Consider the following 19,348-nt stretch of genomic DNA (forward strand, 5'->3'; position numbering starts at 1 on the left):
TTCCTTCTGAGGAGTGGCTGGTGGGTTTGAACCACCAGCCTTCTGGTTAGCAGTCACGTGCCTTAGGCACTATGCCACCAGAGCTCCTGGGACAGTTGGAGGGCATGGAATTGTGCCTTCAGTTTTTCTATGTCTCTAAATATAAGCACACACCCACTCACACTCAAACTAAAGTCAAGTTTGGCAATCCTGGCAAAAATATTCACAGTTGGAAATGAAAAGAGATGATAGAAAATTGACAAGATCAAGTTTTTGGTTTGTTTGTTTGTTTAAAGAAGAAGAAGACTGAGATAAACTTAAAAATACATGCACCCAAGATACAAATCCTGAGGTAAATTTCCACAACCAACAAAACACTTTTAAGTTCTTGTCAACTGTGAGTATAACATGAACAAATTTAACTCAAACATTGGAGAACAGTATTTTGTAGGCTCCAAAGACAGACTTTAGCAAGGCTGGGAATATCTTGAATGCTATGCAAAGGTTTGTGGTCAGATGAAAATGTGTGTTTGTGCTTTGCTTTCTACAGAAGGGCTTTGTCAGATTCTCAGAGACCAGACTGAAGCAAGGTTAAAAGGGCTGCTTCTTAAGAGTGTCCTAGGATGTAAGGTGCCTCCAGATCAAAAGAGCTTACTCTTTGACTTGCAAATAAACTGAAAGGGAAAGAGGTTGGAAACCAGTTGGGAGAGTTGGGAGCCTCTCTGGAAGTGAAGGGGCACAGCCCTCTCCCCGGCCCTGGCAGTGAGGAAGCTTCCTGACAGCCCAGACATCAGGGACTGGAAAAAGGTTCTATTGAGAGTAGAGCTTGATGGGTGGAGAGAGGAAAGCTGGGCCTGGTACCAAGGTAGTGTTTTCAGCCTCAGCCAGCTACAAAACAAAACTGGCTTCCTTTTTCCTACATGTCCCTCCAAACATCGTAAATCCTCTGCCGACTCCCCAGCCCACATCCTGCAAAGTACAGCCCCCTTCAACTCTGGGACCAGCCCTTACAGAGATGCAATTGCTCAGAAATCCCTGATGATGCTTTTCCAAAGTTGGCCCTGGCCCTGAGCATTCTTAGGTGCTGCCACCCCAGGGCTCTTGTAGGCATTTGTCTCCTGAATCAGTTAACTGTTGTGAGCTGCCATTGAGTCAAGCCCTGACTCGTGGTGACTCCACGAACAACAGAACAACAGTCCTGGGCCAGCCCCATGATTGGTTATGGACTGAACCATTCTGATCCCTAGGGTTATCACTGGCTAATTTTGGGAAGTAGATCTCCAAGTCTTTCCTCCTAGGCTGTCATAGTCTAGAAGCTGTGCTGTAACCTGTTCAGCATCATAGCAACATGCAAGCCTCCACTGACAGACGGGGTGGCTGCCCTTGAGGTGCATTGACCAGATATTGAACCCAGGTCTCCTACATGTGATGTGAGAAGTCTACCACTGAACCACCTAGGCTCCCTCCAGTCAGTTAACTGTTATTGTTGTTGTGATGTGCCGTCGAGTCAGACCCAACTCATAGCGACCCCTCCGTGGGTTTCCGAGGCAGTATCACTACAGAAGTAGATTGCCCCATCTTCCTTCTGAGGAGTGGCTGGTGGGTTTGAACCGCCAGCCTTCTGGTTAGCAGTCAAGTGCCTTAGACACTATGCTACCAGAGCTCCTGTCAGTTAACTAGAAGCACATTAATGATGGATCCCAGACAACGCCAATGATCATTTTCAGCTCCTCCATCAGAGGTTGGGTTGGAGTTGGCTGATCTAAGCTGAGCTCCAAGGTGTCACTCCTGCATTGCTGGCCATTCCCTGAGTCTTTCATCTTCCTGCAGGGATAAGCAGGCTCTCCAGGGAATGTTTTCCCCATGGCAAGACAGAGGTATAAGGCAGCAAGCAGAAAACCTCAAGGCCATGTAACACCTGTTACTAGGTGGATTGTCACCTTTGCCTCTCTGTTGGCCAAAGCCAGTCACATGGGCAAGTCCAAAGTCATATGACAAGGAAATGCATTTCCCCCTTTAAACTAGTGGGTGCAGCTACAGAGTAGCTTAGACCTGGCTACAGGGCTGGGTAAACAATTGGAAGCGAAAATGCAATCTGCCACATCTATGTTAATGAAGTCAGTTTCTCTTTAGACCTTGTTTTCCGTAGGGTCCAAACTTCAGTGCTCAGTGTAATAAGTGAAAATGGCGGTGAGGGTAGAATGGGAGGAATCAGTGGTTCTTGTCTGCTTTCTTTTCACCTTCCCCCACCCCTGCCCCGCACCTCTTAAATGCACTGTGCACATACTCAGTGCTTAAGATACTGGACAGACCCCCCTTGCTGCTCTTAGTCACACGGACCAGAGTTTGCACTACGGTAATTGTCAGTGGCTCTTCCAGCTAAAGCATACAATGTTGTTGTGCTGTTGGATGCCATCAAGTGAATTTGGATTCATAGCAACCCCATGTGACAAAGTAGAAGTGCCCCATAGGGTTTTCTAAGCTGTAACCTTTATGGAAGCCGATTGCCAGGGCTTTCTCTGATCGAGCTCCTGGATGTGTTTGAACTGCCAGCTTTTCAGTTAACAGTGAGCGTTTAACCATTATGCCACGCAGTAAAACTAAAACCCCCTGCCATTGAGTCAATTCCGACTCATAGAAACCCTATAGGACATAGTAGAACTGCTCTATAGGGTTTCTAAGGCTGTAGGTCTTTATGGAAGCAGACTGCCACATCTTTCTCCTGTGGAGTGGTTGAGGTTCAAACTGCTGACCTTCTGGTTAGCAGCTGGATGCTTTAACCACTGCACCACCAGCGCTCCAAAGCAAAGCACACAATTGGAATATGTAATAGTAGATACAGGCTAACCTCCAAGTATGGGCAGGGCACTGAGCCAAGAGTACCTGAGTTTATTCGCTGACTCCCTAAAGAGGTGACAAAGCACTCTACTTACCAATTCTTATGGTTCAAATAACCTAAAATTTCTCCGCCATGGGCATTTTGCTCCAGGCTTGCATTAAATAGGTGTGCTGTGTCTGGTTGGCTCTGCAGGTCTGTGTAATTCAGCCGACAGCTGGATGATCGTGCCCAACATCAAGCAGAACCACTACACAGTGCATGGTCTGCAGAGTGGCACCAAGTACATCTTCATTGTCAAGGCCATCAATCAGGCAGGCAGCCGAAGCAGCGAGCCTGGAAAGTTGAAGACAAACAGTAAGTGACATGGGCTCAGCAGAGCTCACACCCTTCCCCTAATCTCCTTTCAGCTGCCTCTCTCCCCCTTCTGTTTCCTTCTCTCTGTCTCGGGCATCCTGACCAAAGCAAGCAAGCCCTTCCAAGGCAAGTACAAAACCAGTGTGCAGTAGTGGCAAGTGCATCAGACAGCTCTCGGTTTCAAAACCAACTGTACCCCATTAACGTCTCTGCACTTCAGGCTTCTCATGGTTTAAATAAATCAACCCGGAGGAGTTCCTGTGAGCATGTGAATGTATATATGTATAGTCTGGCCCAGTAATATCTGCTTTCAATATACAGGGGCTGTATCAATGGTAGATGTGATTGTTTTCCATAGCAGAATAGCAAATGAATAGCTCTTTCTTCAGAAACTCCTTGTTTTACATTGGCTGTCTCTATAGCCTCCTTTAGGGATGATTTTGCTCCTCTGGGGACATTTTTGGCTGTCACACAAGGGGTTGGGTACTACTGGCATGTAGTGGGTAGAGACCAGGGATGCTGCTGAACATTGTAGAATGCACAGTGCAGCCCCCACCCCCGGGAGTGAGCCCACCTACACGTGGGGGTTGTGATAATGCCGTTTAGCTCTCTCTGTCCCTGCCCACGTTTGTTTTTGCTTTCTCTTCTCTTTCTTTTCAAACATCTTTTCATCTAGAAATGCTGTATTATGGTATTTCTTTGTGGTAAGACCTCCCAAGGGAAAGCAAATTGGAGTATGTTAACATGACACCATGTAAGGGAGTTGCCAGCCAGTCAACAGGAACAATTAACTGCTTTTCAAGAGAAGCCTCCATTTAACTCACATCCTTGATTTCCCAGCACCTTGTAGAGTACGGGCCGGGCCTCTGAGCCAGCAAACGGGTATAAAGAGAGCCCCGGGTGAAGGTGGAGAAGGCTGAGTTCCATCACTTGGTATTCATTGGACCTTGTAGATTGTTTCTTCATTTTTCTACTTTTTTCTTTAAATACACTTTTTATTTTGGAATAATTTTAGACTTATGGAAAAGTGCCAGAGACAGTACAGAGTCCTGTATACTTCTCACCCAGCTCCCCCTAATGCTAACATCATATATAACCTTGATAGATTTGTTACAACTAAGATAGTAACATTGCTACATTATTCTTAACTAAACTCCAGACTTTATTCAGCTTTTACCAATTTTTCCACTAGTGCCTTTTCCTGTTCCAGGATCCCCTCCAGACCCCACATTGCCTTTAGTGTTTCTTTCATTTTAAAATAGGTACATTTTCGTTTTATTTAGGAGCCTTCATGAAGACAAGCTCAAAACAATTCTAGACGCATAAGAAAATACAGGCCTCTTTGTGACCACACGGCCCGTGGCATAATACCTATGCATATTCAGATCAACAGCTTTTATTTGATTTGCATTCAAGCATGTATTTGTTCCTTCAAAAAATATGTTCAGTACCTCGTGCATTTGAGATGTTGTGCAAGATGCTGAGGATACTATGGCAAAGTGAACATGTTTAGTTCCTTCAGAGGGACCTCCCCCAAGGGGACTAGACTAGTGGGAAATAAAGACATCAATCCTTAGTACTGTATTAGTCAGGGTTCTCTAGAGAAACAGAACCAGTAATACACACACACACACAGAAAGAGAGAGAGATTTTAAGGAATTATAGGGGTTTGGCAAATCCAAAACCGTGGATCAGGCTACAGCCTGGATATTCCTGTAGTCTTATGTCCCCAAATTCATGGGAACAGGAAGAAAAGAGTAAAAAATCATTGTATAAATGAAGTAACTGTGACTGAAAGTGGCCAGCTAACTTGTTCAAGATACATTCATGTTTAAGACACATACTTTCAACCATTAAAGCTTCTGCTGGTAAAGAAAGAAGCATCTTTAGAGTTTAAATAGGAAAACAATGAATAAATACATACACAGAGATGAAATTCTGCAGAAACATCTCTGAGGCATCTGATTTGTGCTTCTAGTTTTACTCAGGATATTTTTATTCATTGGAACCAACAGACCGGACGTTCTTGAAGCAGGGACATGTTCTTATTCACCGTCTTACTGTGCCTAGCATAGTACTTAACTGAGGTGTTGCTCCTGACATATATCTTGAATGTCATGAAAACTGAGCAAGTGAGTGTCTTTGAAAGCAGTTTATAAATTTGAAATCACTATCCAAATATCACCTTGTGTCTTGGTTGTCTAGTACTGGTATAATAGAAGAACCACGAGTAGGTGACTTTGACAAACAGAAATTTATTCACTCACAGTTTAGGAGGCTAGAAGTCCCAATTCACAGCATCAACTACAGAAGAAGCCTTTCTCTCTCTTTTGGCCCTAGGAGAAAGTCCTTGTCACCAATCTTTGCTTGGGAGTTTCTCAGTACAGGGACCCTGGGTCCAAAGCTCCTGGCTCTTCTTTCTTGGTGGCAGGACGTCCTTCCTATCTCTGCTGGCTTCTTTAATCTCTTTTGTATCTCAAAAGAGACTGAGTCAAGATAGAACTTAATCCTGTAGATTGTATCCTGTCCCATTAACACAACTGCCTCTCATCTTGTCTCATTAACGTCATAGAGGTTAGGATTTACAGCACATAGCGTAATTACATCAGATCACAAAATAGAGGATAATAACATAATACCAAGAATCGGGGCCTAGGCAAGTTGACACATATTTTTGGGAGACATAACTCAATCTATAACACCTTGAGATAGAATACGTGATCCAGGGAGAGTTGACTTGTTCTCATTTTTAAAATATTATTGTGAAAATACATTATTGTCCATGTCAATGAATTCTTCCTCATCTCTTTTTGTTGTGTGAACTTATTTTTAGGCCAACCATTTAAGCTGGACCCCAAATCTGCTCATCGAAAACTGAAGGTGTCCCATGATAACTTGACAGTAGAACGTGATGAATCATCATCCAAAAAGAGTCACACGCCTGAGCGCTTCACCAGCCAAGGGAGCTATGGTGTAGCTGGAAACGTGTTCATTGATAGTGGCCGGCATTACTGGGAAGTGGTCATAAGTGGAAGCACATGGTAGGCAGCGTGTATATCTATTGTCCTCCAGTCATGAAAAAGCACATCTCCTTCTGTACTTTGTCAGAGCATCAATCAATACCAGGATCCATTGTGAAGAATAATATGCAGAAAACCTGTATCATTCAGCTATTTATAGAATAATGGTACATAACAAACACCCCCAAACTCACTAGCTTCAAACAACAGTCATTTGTTATTGCTCACCCACATATCTGTGGGTTAACTAGTCAAGGCTAACCTCAGTGGAGCTTTGCTTTAATTGGTTTCCTTCAAGTTGGGTGTAGGTCTGTGTGTTTTCTTGTCTAGTTTGAACCATTGGGCTACCCAAACCATGTTCTTCTCAAGGTGGTAACAGAAACACAAGAACATTGGCCAAAGCAGGTCTCATGGCTAAGTCCAAAGCCAATGGGGCAGCAAAGTGTATCCTTCCCATAGAGTTGGGAGGAGAATTTGAATATTTGCCAAGCAATCATCTAATCTCCCATTCGACCAATAGGAAAAATGACTTGTTTTAAATCCATTCTTTTTTCTTTTTCCCTGCAAGAATTGCAACAAAGATTATAGGACCTTGATCCCTAGAAGAGCTAGTATGCTGACACTGCTCTTCCTGCAAGCTATGGCCTATGGGCCAAATCCATCCTGCCTCCTGATTTTGCAAATACACTTTTTTGTTTTTAAATTGTGATTTGGGTAAAAATTTACAGAGCAAATTCACTTTCCATACAACAGTTCACATACACTTTGTCTCATGTAACTACAATTTACCCCAATGCAACAGCTCCCCTCCCACTTCCTCCCTGTTTTTGCAAATACACTTTTATTGGAGCCCAGCCACCCCCAGGCTTGCCTGTGGCTACTTTTGAGCCACAAGAGCAGAGTTGAATAATAACAACAGAACAGTATGGCCCACAAAGCAGAAAATATTTACTCCTGGCCTTTTACAGAAAAAGTTTGTCTATCCCTGCTCTAACATGTTAGCAAAAACCAAACCAAACTCACTGCCATCAAGTCGATTCCAACTCATAGCTACCCCCTTTGGGTTTCCGAGGCGGTGAATCTTTAAGGAAGTAGACTGCCCAGTCTTCCTTCCGCAGAGTGACTGGTGGTTTGAACTGCCAACCTTCTAGTTAGCAGTTAAATGCCTTAGGCAGTATGCCACCTTACCATTATTTCTCAAAAACTAATTTCTGTTATTTTATATGTTTTCTGATTCTAGACTGAGCCAGTTGGTGCAAATAGTTAAAGGGTGAGGGGTGGGTGTGAAGCAGTGACCACAGGCTAGAAATAATTGCAGAGGCAGTTAGATCCAGGCCACTGATCTTAGCTCACTGTATTCTTTAAGCCAAAGGGCAAAGGTCAGAATACAAGCTACATTGGAATGAGTTAACCTCACAAAGAACCGCCTACTCCATAGCCACGAACTGTACTCCTTACTCCGACAGTCTGCTTCACAATTGTCCTGCTTGCTATGGATCAAAAAGGAAGCAATTTAATTTTTATTTCGCAAGCCCTTATTTGGCACAGCTAGGTGCCAAGCATTGGTCTAAGCATTTTACAAATGGGAACTCATTTATTCATCCTAACAGTACTGAAAAGGGAGGTGTTTGTGTTATCCCATTTTACAGATTAGGTGACTGAGGCACATGCCTGAGGTCACCAAGCTCATGAGTGGCAGAGCCTGGAAGTCTGCGATCAGGGTTCAAGGTCTTCACCAGAGGTTGGCAAACATTATCTAAAGGACCAGAGAGTGACCATTTCTGGATTTGTGGGCCATATGATTTCTGTTGCAACTACTCATATCTGTCGTTGTAGTGGGGCAGAGCCACAGATAATATACATATGAATGTTATTGTTGTTATGTGCCATCGAGTCGGACCTGACTCATAGCGACCCCTCCTTGGGTTTCCGAGGCAGTATCACTTTGGAAGTAGATTGCCCTGTCTTCCTTCCGAGGAGTGGCTGGTGGGTTTGAACCGCCAGCCTTCTGGTTAGCAGTCAAGTGCCTTAGCCACTATGCTACCAGAGCTACTATACATATGAATAGGAACAGCTATGTCCCAATAAATTGTTACTTATAAAAACAGGTGGCTTAGGGGCACTGAGCTTCTGGTAAGAGTGATGGAAAAGTTTGGAAATGGTCATGGTGATGGTTACACAGCCTGATGAATGTAATGAATGTCACTGCAGTGTTCATGCAAAAATTGTCAACAATAACCAATGTTTTGTTTCAACCATTAAAAAAAGAAACAAACCAGATGGTAGGCTGGATTTGGCCCCCAGGCTATAGATTGCTCTTAACCACCATATTATGAAGGAAGGTTGGGCAGTCTACTTCCTTAGTTATACTGCCTCGGAAACCCAAGGAGGGGTCACTATGAGTCAGGGCTGACTCGACGGCACATAACAACAACAACATGGCTAAGCCACTATCCAAAACAAGATAATATATTTTTGAAACATTATAAGCATTCTTTAGGGCTTACAATGATGTACTTAGTGAATCCATAACTTAATCCTTGCTTTAAAAATAAAACCAAAATTTAAAATTGCAAAACCTGTGATGAGATACCACCTCAGAAAGCCAAGGAGGGATCACTATGAGTCAGAATCGACTCGATGGCAAAGAGTTTGGTTTGGTTTTTGGTTAATATGCACCAGGGAGCTCTGGTGGCCTAGTGCCTAAGGCATCTGACTGCTAACCAGAAGGCTGGAGGTTCAAACCCACCAGCCACTCCTCAGAAGGAAGACTGGGCAATCTACTTCCCTGGAAACCCAAGGAGGGGTCGCTATGAGTCAGGATCCACTCGATGGCAGCGAGTTTGGTTTTTGAGGATGATGAGTATTACACCTACTTCTCTTATAGTGTAAGGATTAAGCCAATCAAATTCTAAGAACTGGAATCATTTCTCCAAATATTGGTACCAATATTGGCCAAACTAGTAGGTTTACATCTGTTGTTAGGCTCACAACTCCTCTTGCCCAGAACGTTTCCTGCCCCGACATGCTGCTGGAGAGTGGAGGACACATCCTTCTGCCCCACTAGGCTCTGAGCTCTACTGACATTTCCTGTTTTTAGCTGCACTGGGGCAAAATATAATCACAAAGGAAAATACAGTGGATGGCAGGTGCAAAAGTACAAACGTTTCTCGTTAGTTTGTGTGCTGTATTAATCTGGGCTGGAATCCAGTGTCTAAAGAATTACATCCTCATTAATAATTATTTGTGATAAATGATACCTGATCATTATGATCTCACCACCATTGATGAATAGTATGGGAAATTCTACCAGACCACTCCAGTTATATAAACACAGGTCAGCAGTATCCTTGAAAATACCCTCCAGATGTCAAAACTAATGGGGGGGGGTGGCTGGTAGTTTAAAGTTAATCAAAACACTTTGGAACTTTCCAACGCCGATTGTGGCAATTCCTGAAAATCGTCATGTAGTTGACCATTTCCTGAGAGACGTTAGTGAGGAAGGGTGACCTCTAAGATTAAATGCCCATGGACACCTTGATTCACAGCAGCTAATGACATGCATTTTTTTTCATGAAATAGTAGGAGCTCTGGTGACGTAGTGCCTAAGGTCCTTGACTGCTAACCAGAAGGTTGGTGGTGCAAACCCACCAGCCACTCCTCAGAAGGAAGACTAGGTGATCTACTTCGGTAAAGATTTACTGCCTCGGAAACCCAAAGGGGGTCACTGTGAGTCGGAATCGACTCAATGGCAGCGGGTTTGTTTGTTTGTTTTATAGTCCCGACTTTAAGTGAACGTGTATGTTACGATCCGTGCAGTGGGGCTTGTTAGCATTGCTCTGTAAAATGTAATTTTTATATTTTGTGAATTCTCCATGTTTCACTTAATGGAGCATTACATTCTGCCTGCACCTTTCAAACTCAATGGAAATGTGTACATAGTTGTACAGATTAATGATAATATAATGGGGTTTCCCTTTGGTTAATGAACTGTGCACTTAGTTATTTTCTTACTCTCTGATGCTGTTAATGGGGGCTTGTCATTTGATGAAATGGTGTGAACTGAATGAGCATCAGTGGGGGACTGGCAATGAGACGCTGGATTTGCTCCTCATTAACTGTATTAACCTTCCATATGTTTTCCCATTTGCTAAATGAAGTCAGTCATACCTGCCGCAACTACTTCATAAGGTTCAGGTAAGGTTCAAATGGGAACTAAACGTCAACATTCTTTAATAAAAAATGAAAATGATGTGCCACAACAAGAAGGAAATAATACAGACCTACAGTATCATTTTATAATGCAAATGCAGGTTCCAAATTCTCCCAAAAATGGAAATGTTGTCTGCCAGGGCACAGAAAGCATCTTTGGAGGAAATTCTTCAAATGGCACAATGAAAGCATTTCCTAAGTGTATGGGTTAGGGGTTCAGCAGGGAAACAGAAGTCACTCTAGGTACTCCAAGGAGGAAGGAAGCCAGAAGCTTGCACAGCTCCTTGGAAAGACCGGGGAGTGCATGGAGTCGCTCTGAGGTGTGGTTGCGGGAAAAGGGCCAACAGCAGAGAAGCAGGTGCATCCAAGACCTTCCCCGGAAGCTGCACAAACCTCCTGCCTGCTGTCTTTTACCTCCTCGGAGACCTTCCGGCTCTTGTGCCAGGGCCTAGTCATAGCAGAGCCTGCCCTGGACTCCTAATAGAAAGGTGATTTTTAGAAATGCAGTTCCAGGCTCTTCCCCAGGATGCAGGGAGGATGTAGGGAGGGCAGTGAGGAAGCTGGGTTGATGATAGACAGGCTGGCATGCTGGGCTTAACAGACTACCGATTCCATCCTCTTTTTAAATTCAATGATAATATTTTATATTGATTTTCTTTTCCAAAATACCACACTTTGAAATGATTCTATTTTAAATCCAACACATGATTTTTTGAAGGATATAATTTCTCAAAGGCTAAGTTTTTCTCTTTGCATCTACCATATATCAATATCCAGTTAGACTGGTTTCCACTACAACCTGTTAGACTCTTTATTAAAAGTGATGGGTTATGCTTAGGTTAGTAACTGAAAAATTACAAATATTATGGAGATATACCTCAAGGGGAAATAACAATTAAGAAACTTAGGACATTGTAGAAAGAATTCTTAAAATTATTTTTTGAGCAGCAAGAGAGTATTTAGAATAACCAGGTTATCTGCCTGCTCAAATTAAAACATCAGAGAAGAGATTGAGAAATATAATCAGAAGGGCTCTTAGCAGCTGTAAAAAAAGGCATTACAGGCTATTGTCTAAGCTCCTGGCCTTTTGAGGAACTCTGGTGGCGTAGTACCTAAGGCATTTCACTGCTAACCAGAAGCCTGGCAGTTCAAACCCACCAGCCACTCCTCAGAAGGAAGACTGGGGCTATCTACTTTCGTAGAGATATGCTTCCTTCGGAAACCCAAGGAGAGGTCGCTATGACTCGGATTCGACTCAACGGCAGTGAGTTTGGTTTGGGTTTGGTTTAGGGTTCAATATTAATGTGTCATTGAGCAATGATAATAATAAAGTACTTACTGAATATTACAAACCAGGCATTGTGGCCGGGTTTTGCATGCATTCCCTCTTTTAGTCCTCAAAATAATCCTGAGGTGGATGCTACCATTATCCCTGTGTGGTAGATGAGAAACTGAGGTTGAGGAATGACAAGGAATGGATCCTGTAAATGGAAATCATTCTCCAAGCTTGCCTTTTACACAGTGTACTTGAAGGCATGGAAAATGACAGACATGGGTTCAACTGAAACATTTAAAGAAGGCAAATGAAAAAGCCTAGGGCTATACTATCCAATGTGGTAGCTAGGAGCCACATGTAGCAATTTAACTTAATTAAAGTCAAATAAAATTTAAAATTCAGTTATTTGGTTACACCAAAAAGAAACAAAAAACAAACTCACTGCCGTCGAGTCGGATCCAAGTCATAGCAACCCCTCCTTGGGTTTCCAAGGCAGTATCACTACAGAAGTAGATTGTCCAACCTTCCTTCCGAGGAGTGGCTGGTGGGTTTGAACCACCAGCCTTCTGGTTAGCAGTCAGTTGATTACACCACATTCAAGTGTGCAGTAGCCACATGTGGCTCATGGCTACCATATTGGGGTGTACTGAACATTTTAGTCATTCCAGAAAGTTGTTTTGGACAGTGCTGGTCTAGAGAGTTCAGTGTATAGATCTTCCTGAAGGTTTTTTTTTTTTTTTTTTTAAGGCAGAACACATAGTTTAAATTTTATGATCGTGTTTGAACTGAAAACAGGAATGTGGATAAATACAATGACCTCTTTCCACCCACTCTACTTTGGGGAGGGAAGAAGATGAGAAACACATGTGTTGGGGTTCTTGCCAAGCTTTCACTTAAAGAGAAGGAACAGGGACAACAGGGGCTCACATTTTCCTGACCCCTGAGGACAATCAAGTGGATGTAACGTGCATGTGCAACACGCTTACCATTGTTGTCGTGGCTGTTTCATTCCTGCAGGTATGCCATTGGCCTGGCCTACAAATCGGCCCCGAAGCATGAGTGGATTGGGAAGAACTCAGCTTCGTGGGCACTCTGCCGCTGTAACAATAACTGGGTGGTGAGACACAACAGCAAGGAGATCCCCATCGAGCCAGCCCCCCACCTGAGGCGCGTCGGCATCCTGTTGGACTACGACAACGGCTCCGTCGCCTTTTACGACGCTTTGAACTCCATCCACCTCTACACCTTCGACATCGCCTTTGCGCAGCCCGTGTGTCCAACCTTCACCGTGTGGAACAAATGTTTAACCATTATAACTGGCCTTCCGATCCCAGACCACTTGGACTGCACGGAGCAGCTGCCGTGAGCATTTGGCCACGTGGAGCTTGCTGTCTGGGGCAGGAAAAGAGGTGTGGTCACCATTTAGGGGACTGAGAAAGCACAGGCTTCAAGAGCGTGACAAAATCTCACCAAAAAAGTCTCACCAAAAGCTCAGATAGGTCTGCAAACAGGCACCCCCTCCTTTTACTGTATTTTGTGTATTAAGTACAGGCTTTAATAATTTCTTCAAACTTTTTTTTTGTATTTACAGGAAAATTTATAGATTATTTATAAAAGAAACATAATTGGATTACAACTTTTAGGAATTCTTTGGTTTTGCACATTAAGAAGCCCATTTGCTCGAGTTTACCAGCTCTTTGCAAACTTTATTGCATCACAGTCTATGGGCTTGAGAAAAAAAAAATCATCTTTTGTAGTTTTGTGCGTTTGCTCATTTTATCACATCATAATATTTCATAGTCATCCCATGCTAAGTCCTGCCACCTCGACAGTACATACCAGAATATGCAATGATTTTAAAAATAGAAATCGTTTTGTGTCATATAAATAAGAGTCCCTGGGAGGTGCGAACTGTTAAGACCTCAGCTGCTAACTGAGAGGCTGGAGTTCCAAGTTCCCCCAGAGGTGGCTCCAAAGAAAGCCTGGTGTTCTGCTTCCGAAAGTTCACAGCCATTGAAAACCCTCTGGAGCCCATTTCTTTCCTGACGTGCATGAGGTTGCCTTGAGTTGGAGGCAACTCATCAATAGCTGGCTCCAGGTAGCACGCAGGCTTTCTTACTTTGCTTTATTTTGAAGTATTTTAACTGTGAGGTCGAAAACTGTCATTGGATCAGCTAGAATGCAGAGCGAGGAGGGAAGGAGGTGACTGGAGAACGGACAGCTAAGTCTTTAGTTACCCTCTGATGGCTGGTGGGAAATGTTGGAAAGAAAGGCTCTGAAACTTGGGCTGTGTTTTGCCCTGTTTCTCCCAGGGTTAAGGATTCTGGGAGAACGTTAAGAATGAGATTGCAATTGAAAAGAGTCACTTTGAATCCTACGGATGATTCAAAAATTCAGACTGACTTGTGTTTTAGCAGAAATAGGATTCTGTCTCATAATATAAAATCTATTTCATCCTTCCTTCTAATACCTTTCTTTAGGCTTGTGAAACGTCTTCACTACATGTAATAGTTGCCCTATTCCACCCTCCCAAAATTCTTTTTCTTTTGTCTCTGGAGCTAAGGAAAGAAACTTTACCGTCACAAATGGAGACCCATTTTGGCTTGATTTTGCTCTCTAGCATGTCAGCACATGGCACTGATCACCACTACCATGTCCAAATATAAGTCACCCCAAAACACTTAATATTTATGAGTTGGTAATGATGAGGGACGTTGCATAAAGTGCTATTCACTAGTACACATGCCTCAAAACTTATAAACAGACCTTTATTAAACATGTCATGAAAGATGTAGAAGTCTCTCAGTATTCTAGTATAGTTTATCATAGAGTTGTAAGAGAAGAAAAAACTTGCTATGATCACACACAACGTACTAGAACTTGCTAGTAAAGTGTCAGATGGGATTTTTCACATGCTCATCTGACACCTTGCAATGGTCCAGGAATTAAGGCCTTCCAAAGGAGCCCTTAGAGTGGGAACCTGGCATTGGTTCAACCTGAAGAAAGGTAGAACCTTCTAAATTGTTTCAATTACGAAAATATTTGTCTGGGCTCCTGGGTCAGTCATTTTGACTGAATAGTCTGATGGATTTAGGAGTTGTTTCTAGTGATTTTGTTTCTAACCAAGTCGACCTATTGTTTTCCCAAAATAAGTCAATAGACCTATTGTTTCAGTATCACAATATCACGTGGCCAAAACTTATGTGATGGCGAATCTGGAATCCATGGGAGCCCACTCCGGCTTACTGTGTCTTCTGTCTTCTCCACTTTCAGACATCCCTTTTCCTTAACAAATAGATTCTATATATTTACTCTATTATTTATACCCAGATGGATATTTTGATAACTATTTAGACAGTTTCACACCTGAATGATGAACACCTCAGTGGGGGAAAAAAATAATCATTCTTTGGAAGGTTAATGGGGATTTTTTTAATATAAAAATATTGAGTATTTGCCTTCCCTGAAGATGCTGAAAGTGTTGTCTCAGTCATTTTTACATACTGTTTTGGGGAGCTGGATAACCAATATTTAATGCACTTTGTACACTAACAGGTTCTAAATAAAAGGGTCTAAAACTCAGTTTCTGAGTTTTGTAAATCACAGTCTCCAGGTACCAATAAATGCTACAGTTTGCCTTATGATGTTTACCTAAAGCATTTACAGGAAGTACAGTGTATCCATGACTATAACATTTTTCAATATAAAGAAGCTATTACTCAGATTTTCAGTGCAAGCTGTTTAGGATATGTTTTGGCTATTTTTATAAGTACAAGAGAGATTTTGTTATAATTTTGTGGTGGAAAGCTCACTCTTTGCTAACTTAACACATTGTGGATAGTAGCAGTTAATATTGCTCAGTTGTCATATTTACAAGAAAATATGTATATGGTGAAAGGCCACAGTGTTTACTTTAATTTCTGTAATGATGTAGAAAAGATTTCCATGTGGATTTTTTTTGAAAGCCTAAAAAATATATTCTATACACATTTTCTGCCGTATAATTCCACATTCTCTTTAAATGGATTGGGTTGTGATGTTTTATTTTTTGAGGTCCTCACTTCACCAGAAGCATTGTATGTGATGCAGGAGAGAATGATCACAGTGCCAAGGAAGTTGAGTCAACAAAACTGATACAGCACTAACCAAGGCTACCAGGACCAGTGTCATGAGCCGGTGAACATTGCAGTCTCATGGGGCCTTGCGCTTGGTTGAATGCTCTGCTGCCACCATCTTGAAATTCTTAGTTCTTGAACAAGGGGCTCACATTTTCATTTTTGCACTGGGCCCTGCAAATTAGGTAGCCCATCCTCAGAACAGAACTCAAACCTGGTACCTCTCTTCCTGTTGTATTCAAATAAATAAAGAAATCTGGATCCAAAGTTGAAAGTGGCTGGCCATATAATTCAAGGGGGAATCTAAATGGATTAAGGTGAGGGAGGAGCTGGGTGTAGATGTACTCTGGTATTTAGATGCCGACAGTTGTCTTCCAGTGAATATGGAGTTCCATCGCAGCTCCAGGCCACACTTATTGCCTGCACACACACACACATACATGCTTCTGTTCATGTGCATCGAGTGTTGGGAAGTTGGTCTACCCTTACAGAAGATTAAAAGGAATAGGACAATATGGGTAGTTGGTCTACCCTTACAGAAGATTAAAAGGAATAGAAAGACAACATGGGTAGGGGGATCTGTTGTTTAAAGCAGTAGTGCTTAACGGTGTGGTTTTTCCCCCAGGGGACACTTGGCACTGTCTGGAGACATTTTTAGTGTCTCAGCTAAGGGAGGAGGGTGCTACTGAGTGGAGACTAGGGATGCTGCTAAAAATCCCATAATGCACAGGACACCTCCCACCCCAAAGAATAATCCTACTCCAAAGTCACCAGAGCCAAGGTGTAGAAACATGGTGTTTTATGTTGTTTAAAAAGCAATTATCCCCAAAGACTTTTCTAGTAATTGATGAATGTCTGATGTACCAGAACAATAGCCACAAAACCAAAACCTTCGCTTGCAGTGGCTCCTTCACCTTTTCAAATATTTACAACAAATGAAATATTTTTATTGTAAATACAAATAAAATCTTTACCCCTATCTGGAATTTCCTAAAGAACTCAAGACTATGTGAATGAGACCCACTGGTAAGTGTTAGGGAGATCTGAATGAGCTTTGCTTGGTTTCGAAATGAAAAATCTGTTTGCTTTCCGCAGCTCCTCTCCCCTGCAGCACACGGTCACTGCTACTTGAGTCCCACTGTCCCTCTCAGGCCAGATGATCCTCTTGCTGGCTGCTGCTTTCTGGTGCAAAATGAAATCATCTTTGGGGTTCCAGGATCTCTGTCTCTGCCTGCCTAGCTTGCCTTTCCCTCATTTTGTGTTTCCACATTCATGATTTCTACAGATGTTTTTTTTTTTTTTTTCAATGTCTGCTGTTTGTTCTTACTACTTTTACAACATCCATTCCATTGTTTTATGTGGCTGGAACTTGCTGGCATGCACCATGCCACTGTCTTCATTCAAAGCAGCAAAGCAGGGCCTTGAACCGATTCATGCCGGCTCTCAGCAGTGGGTGAAACCGGAATGAACCATTTCAAAGCCATGATTCAAAGTACGGTTCTTTTATCAGGCTCAAAATAGTCCCCAAGGAATTTAAAACACAGGAAAAGAAAACCTATAAAGAAGAGCCCCAGAACAAGGGTGGTTGTAACCACAAGAAGCTTGATTCTAGGCTGAGGGGAGAGGAGGAAGGGGCAATGCTGATTCGAGCAGAGGCATGGAGGTCTTTATAGTGTGGTCTGAGACAACTCTAGTGGCTATTCTGTAAGTCCATCCCCCACCCTGACCTCCATGGCTGGGAGGGCTTGACCTAGGAGCAGCAACAGCAGCACCACCACCGGAAGCTTGTTAGAAATGCCTGTTCTCTGGCCCCATGGTGTACCTGCTGATAGGACCTTTAGGGGTGGGACTCGGCAATCAGTTCTAACAAGTGCTGGGGGGCGGGGAGATTCTGATATTAGCAAAAGTTCCTGATGCACTCCACCTGCAATGTGTTGTTATGGCAATGTGCTTTAGAGGCAGCATGATGGAATGCAAAGATTCTCAACCTGACTGTGAGCATTAAAATTGACTTTTCAAAAATTTCGATTCCTGGATCCCTTCCTGAAAGATTGGGGATAAGACGGTGTAAAGTGTAGCCTAGAGTCCCTGGGTGGTGCAAATCATTAAACACTTGACTGCTAATCGAAAGGCTGGAAGTTCAAGTCAGACCAGAAGCCCCTCAGAAGAAAGCCCGGGATCTACTTCTGAAAAATCAGCCATGGAAAACCCTATGGAGCACAGTGCACCGCACAGCAACTAGTCTAGTTAGAGTGGAGCCCAGCAACCTGTACCTTTATATACGGTGATCCTAAGGTACAACCAGGATTGGCAGAGAATGCTATAGTCTCAGGGACTGGAAAACGTTTTCTTTAATGGGCCAGGCAGTAAAATATTTTCAGCTTTGCAGGCCATATGGTGTCTGTAGCAACTACTCAACTCTGCCGTCGTACCATGAAAGCAGCCATACAGAACACAAACGAATGAGTGTGTGGCAGTGCTCCAATAAAACTTTATTTACAGAAAGAGGCTTTGGGCTGGATTGGGCCCTCTGGCTGCAGTGTGCTGACTCCTGCTCTAGTGAACATGGCACTGGAGAGCCAGCCAGAAATCCTCCATTGTCCTCTGACTATCCCTTCACTCAGTGAAGACTCAGCTGTGTCCCTTCAGGTCTCTGGGGCTTTTTTTTTTTCACCAGGGTAAGTATCCCTCAGTGAGATCCAAAGTCCTTTCCAAGTTTGAGTTACATCAATTCTGTGAAGTCCCAGAAATCACAGAGAATAAGGTTCAGGAAGTATTAATCACAGACTGCTCAACATGGGGCCACTCAAGGATTATGGGGAGATCAGTTCATTCAACTGATGAAGGTGTGCCAGGCACTGGGGTTCAAATGATTTGCTTTACCTCCTTCATCATTTTTACTTCAGTCAGCCCTGCTCACAAGTGATCCAAACCAGATCAAACCCATTGCCATCGAGTCAATGCCAATTCATAGCAACCACATAAGACAGAGTAGAACTGCCCCATAGGGTTTCCAAGGCCGTCAATCTTTACAGAAGCAAAGTCCAAACCAAACCCACTGCCATGGAGTCAATTCCGACTCACAGCGCCCCTAGAAGACAGAGTGGAACTGCCCTATAAGGTTTCCAAGGCTGGAATCTTTACAGAAGCAAAGCCCTAACCAAACCCACTGCTGTGGAGTCAATCCCAACTCATAGGCACCCCTACAGGACAGAGTAGAACTGCTCCATAGGGTTTCCAAGGCTGAAATCTTTGCAGAAGCTGATGACGGCCACATCTTTCTCCCATGGAATGGCTAGTGGATTTGAACTGCCGACATTTTGGTTAGTAGCTGAGCACTTAACCACAGTGCCCCTAGGGTGACTTTCACAAGTGACAGGTACATAAATTATAGTCCCTTAATTAAGAGTTCTGAAAAATGCAAAATCTCAACCACTGCTGTGGAGTCGAATCCGACTCATAGTGACCCCTGCTTGGGTTTCTGAGGTGGTATCACTATGGAAATAGATTGCTCAACCTTCCTTCCGAGGAGTGGCTGGTGGGTTTGAACTGC

The 19,348-nt window shown here is 43.1% G+C and overlaps 1 protein-coding gene across 1 annotated transcript in view; it reads left to right on the top strand.

The window, feature by feature from the left end:
* The window catches only part of MID1 (midline 1), a 171,567-nt gene extending 158,521 nt beyond the window's left edge, over positions 1-13,046 (top strand). Inside the window, exons 7-9 of the mRNA XM_007951635.2 lie at positions 3,011-3,172; positions 6,006-6,213; positions 12,698-13,046. Of these exons, the coding sequence (XP_007949826.1) occupies positions 3,011-3,172; positions 6,006-6,213; positions 12,698-13,046 (719 nt within the window). The remainder of the gene's footprint in view (positions 1-3,010; positions 3,173-6,005; positions 6,214-12,697) is intronic.
* The last annotated feature ends 6,302 nt before the right edge of the window (positions 13,047-19,348 follow it).

This window comes from Orycteropus afer, unplaced genomic scaffold (assembly GCF_000298275.1).
Source record: "Orycteropus afer afer isolate SDZICR_OR568_19922 unplaced genomic scaffold, OryAfe1.0 scaffold00304, whole genome shotgun sequence".
Lineage (NCBI taxonomy): Eukaryota > Metazoa > Chordata > Mammalia > Tubulidentata > Orycteropodidae > Orycteropus > Orycteropus afer.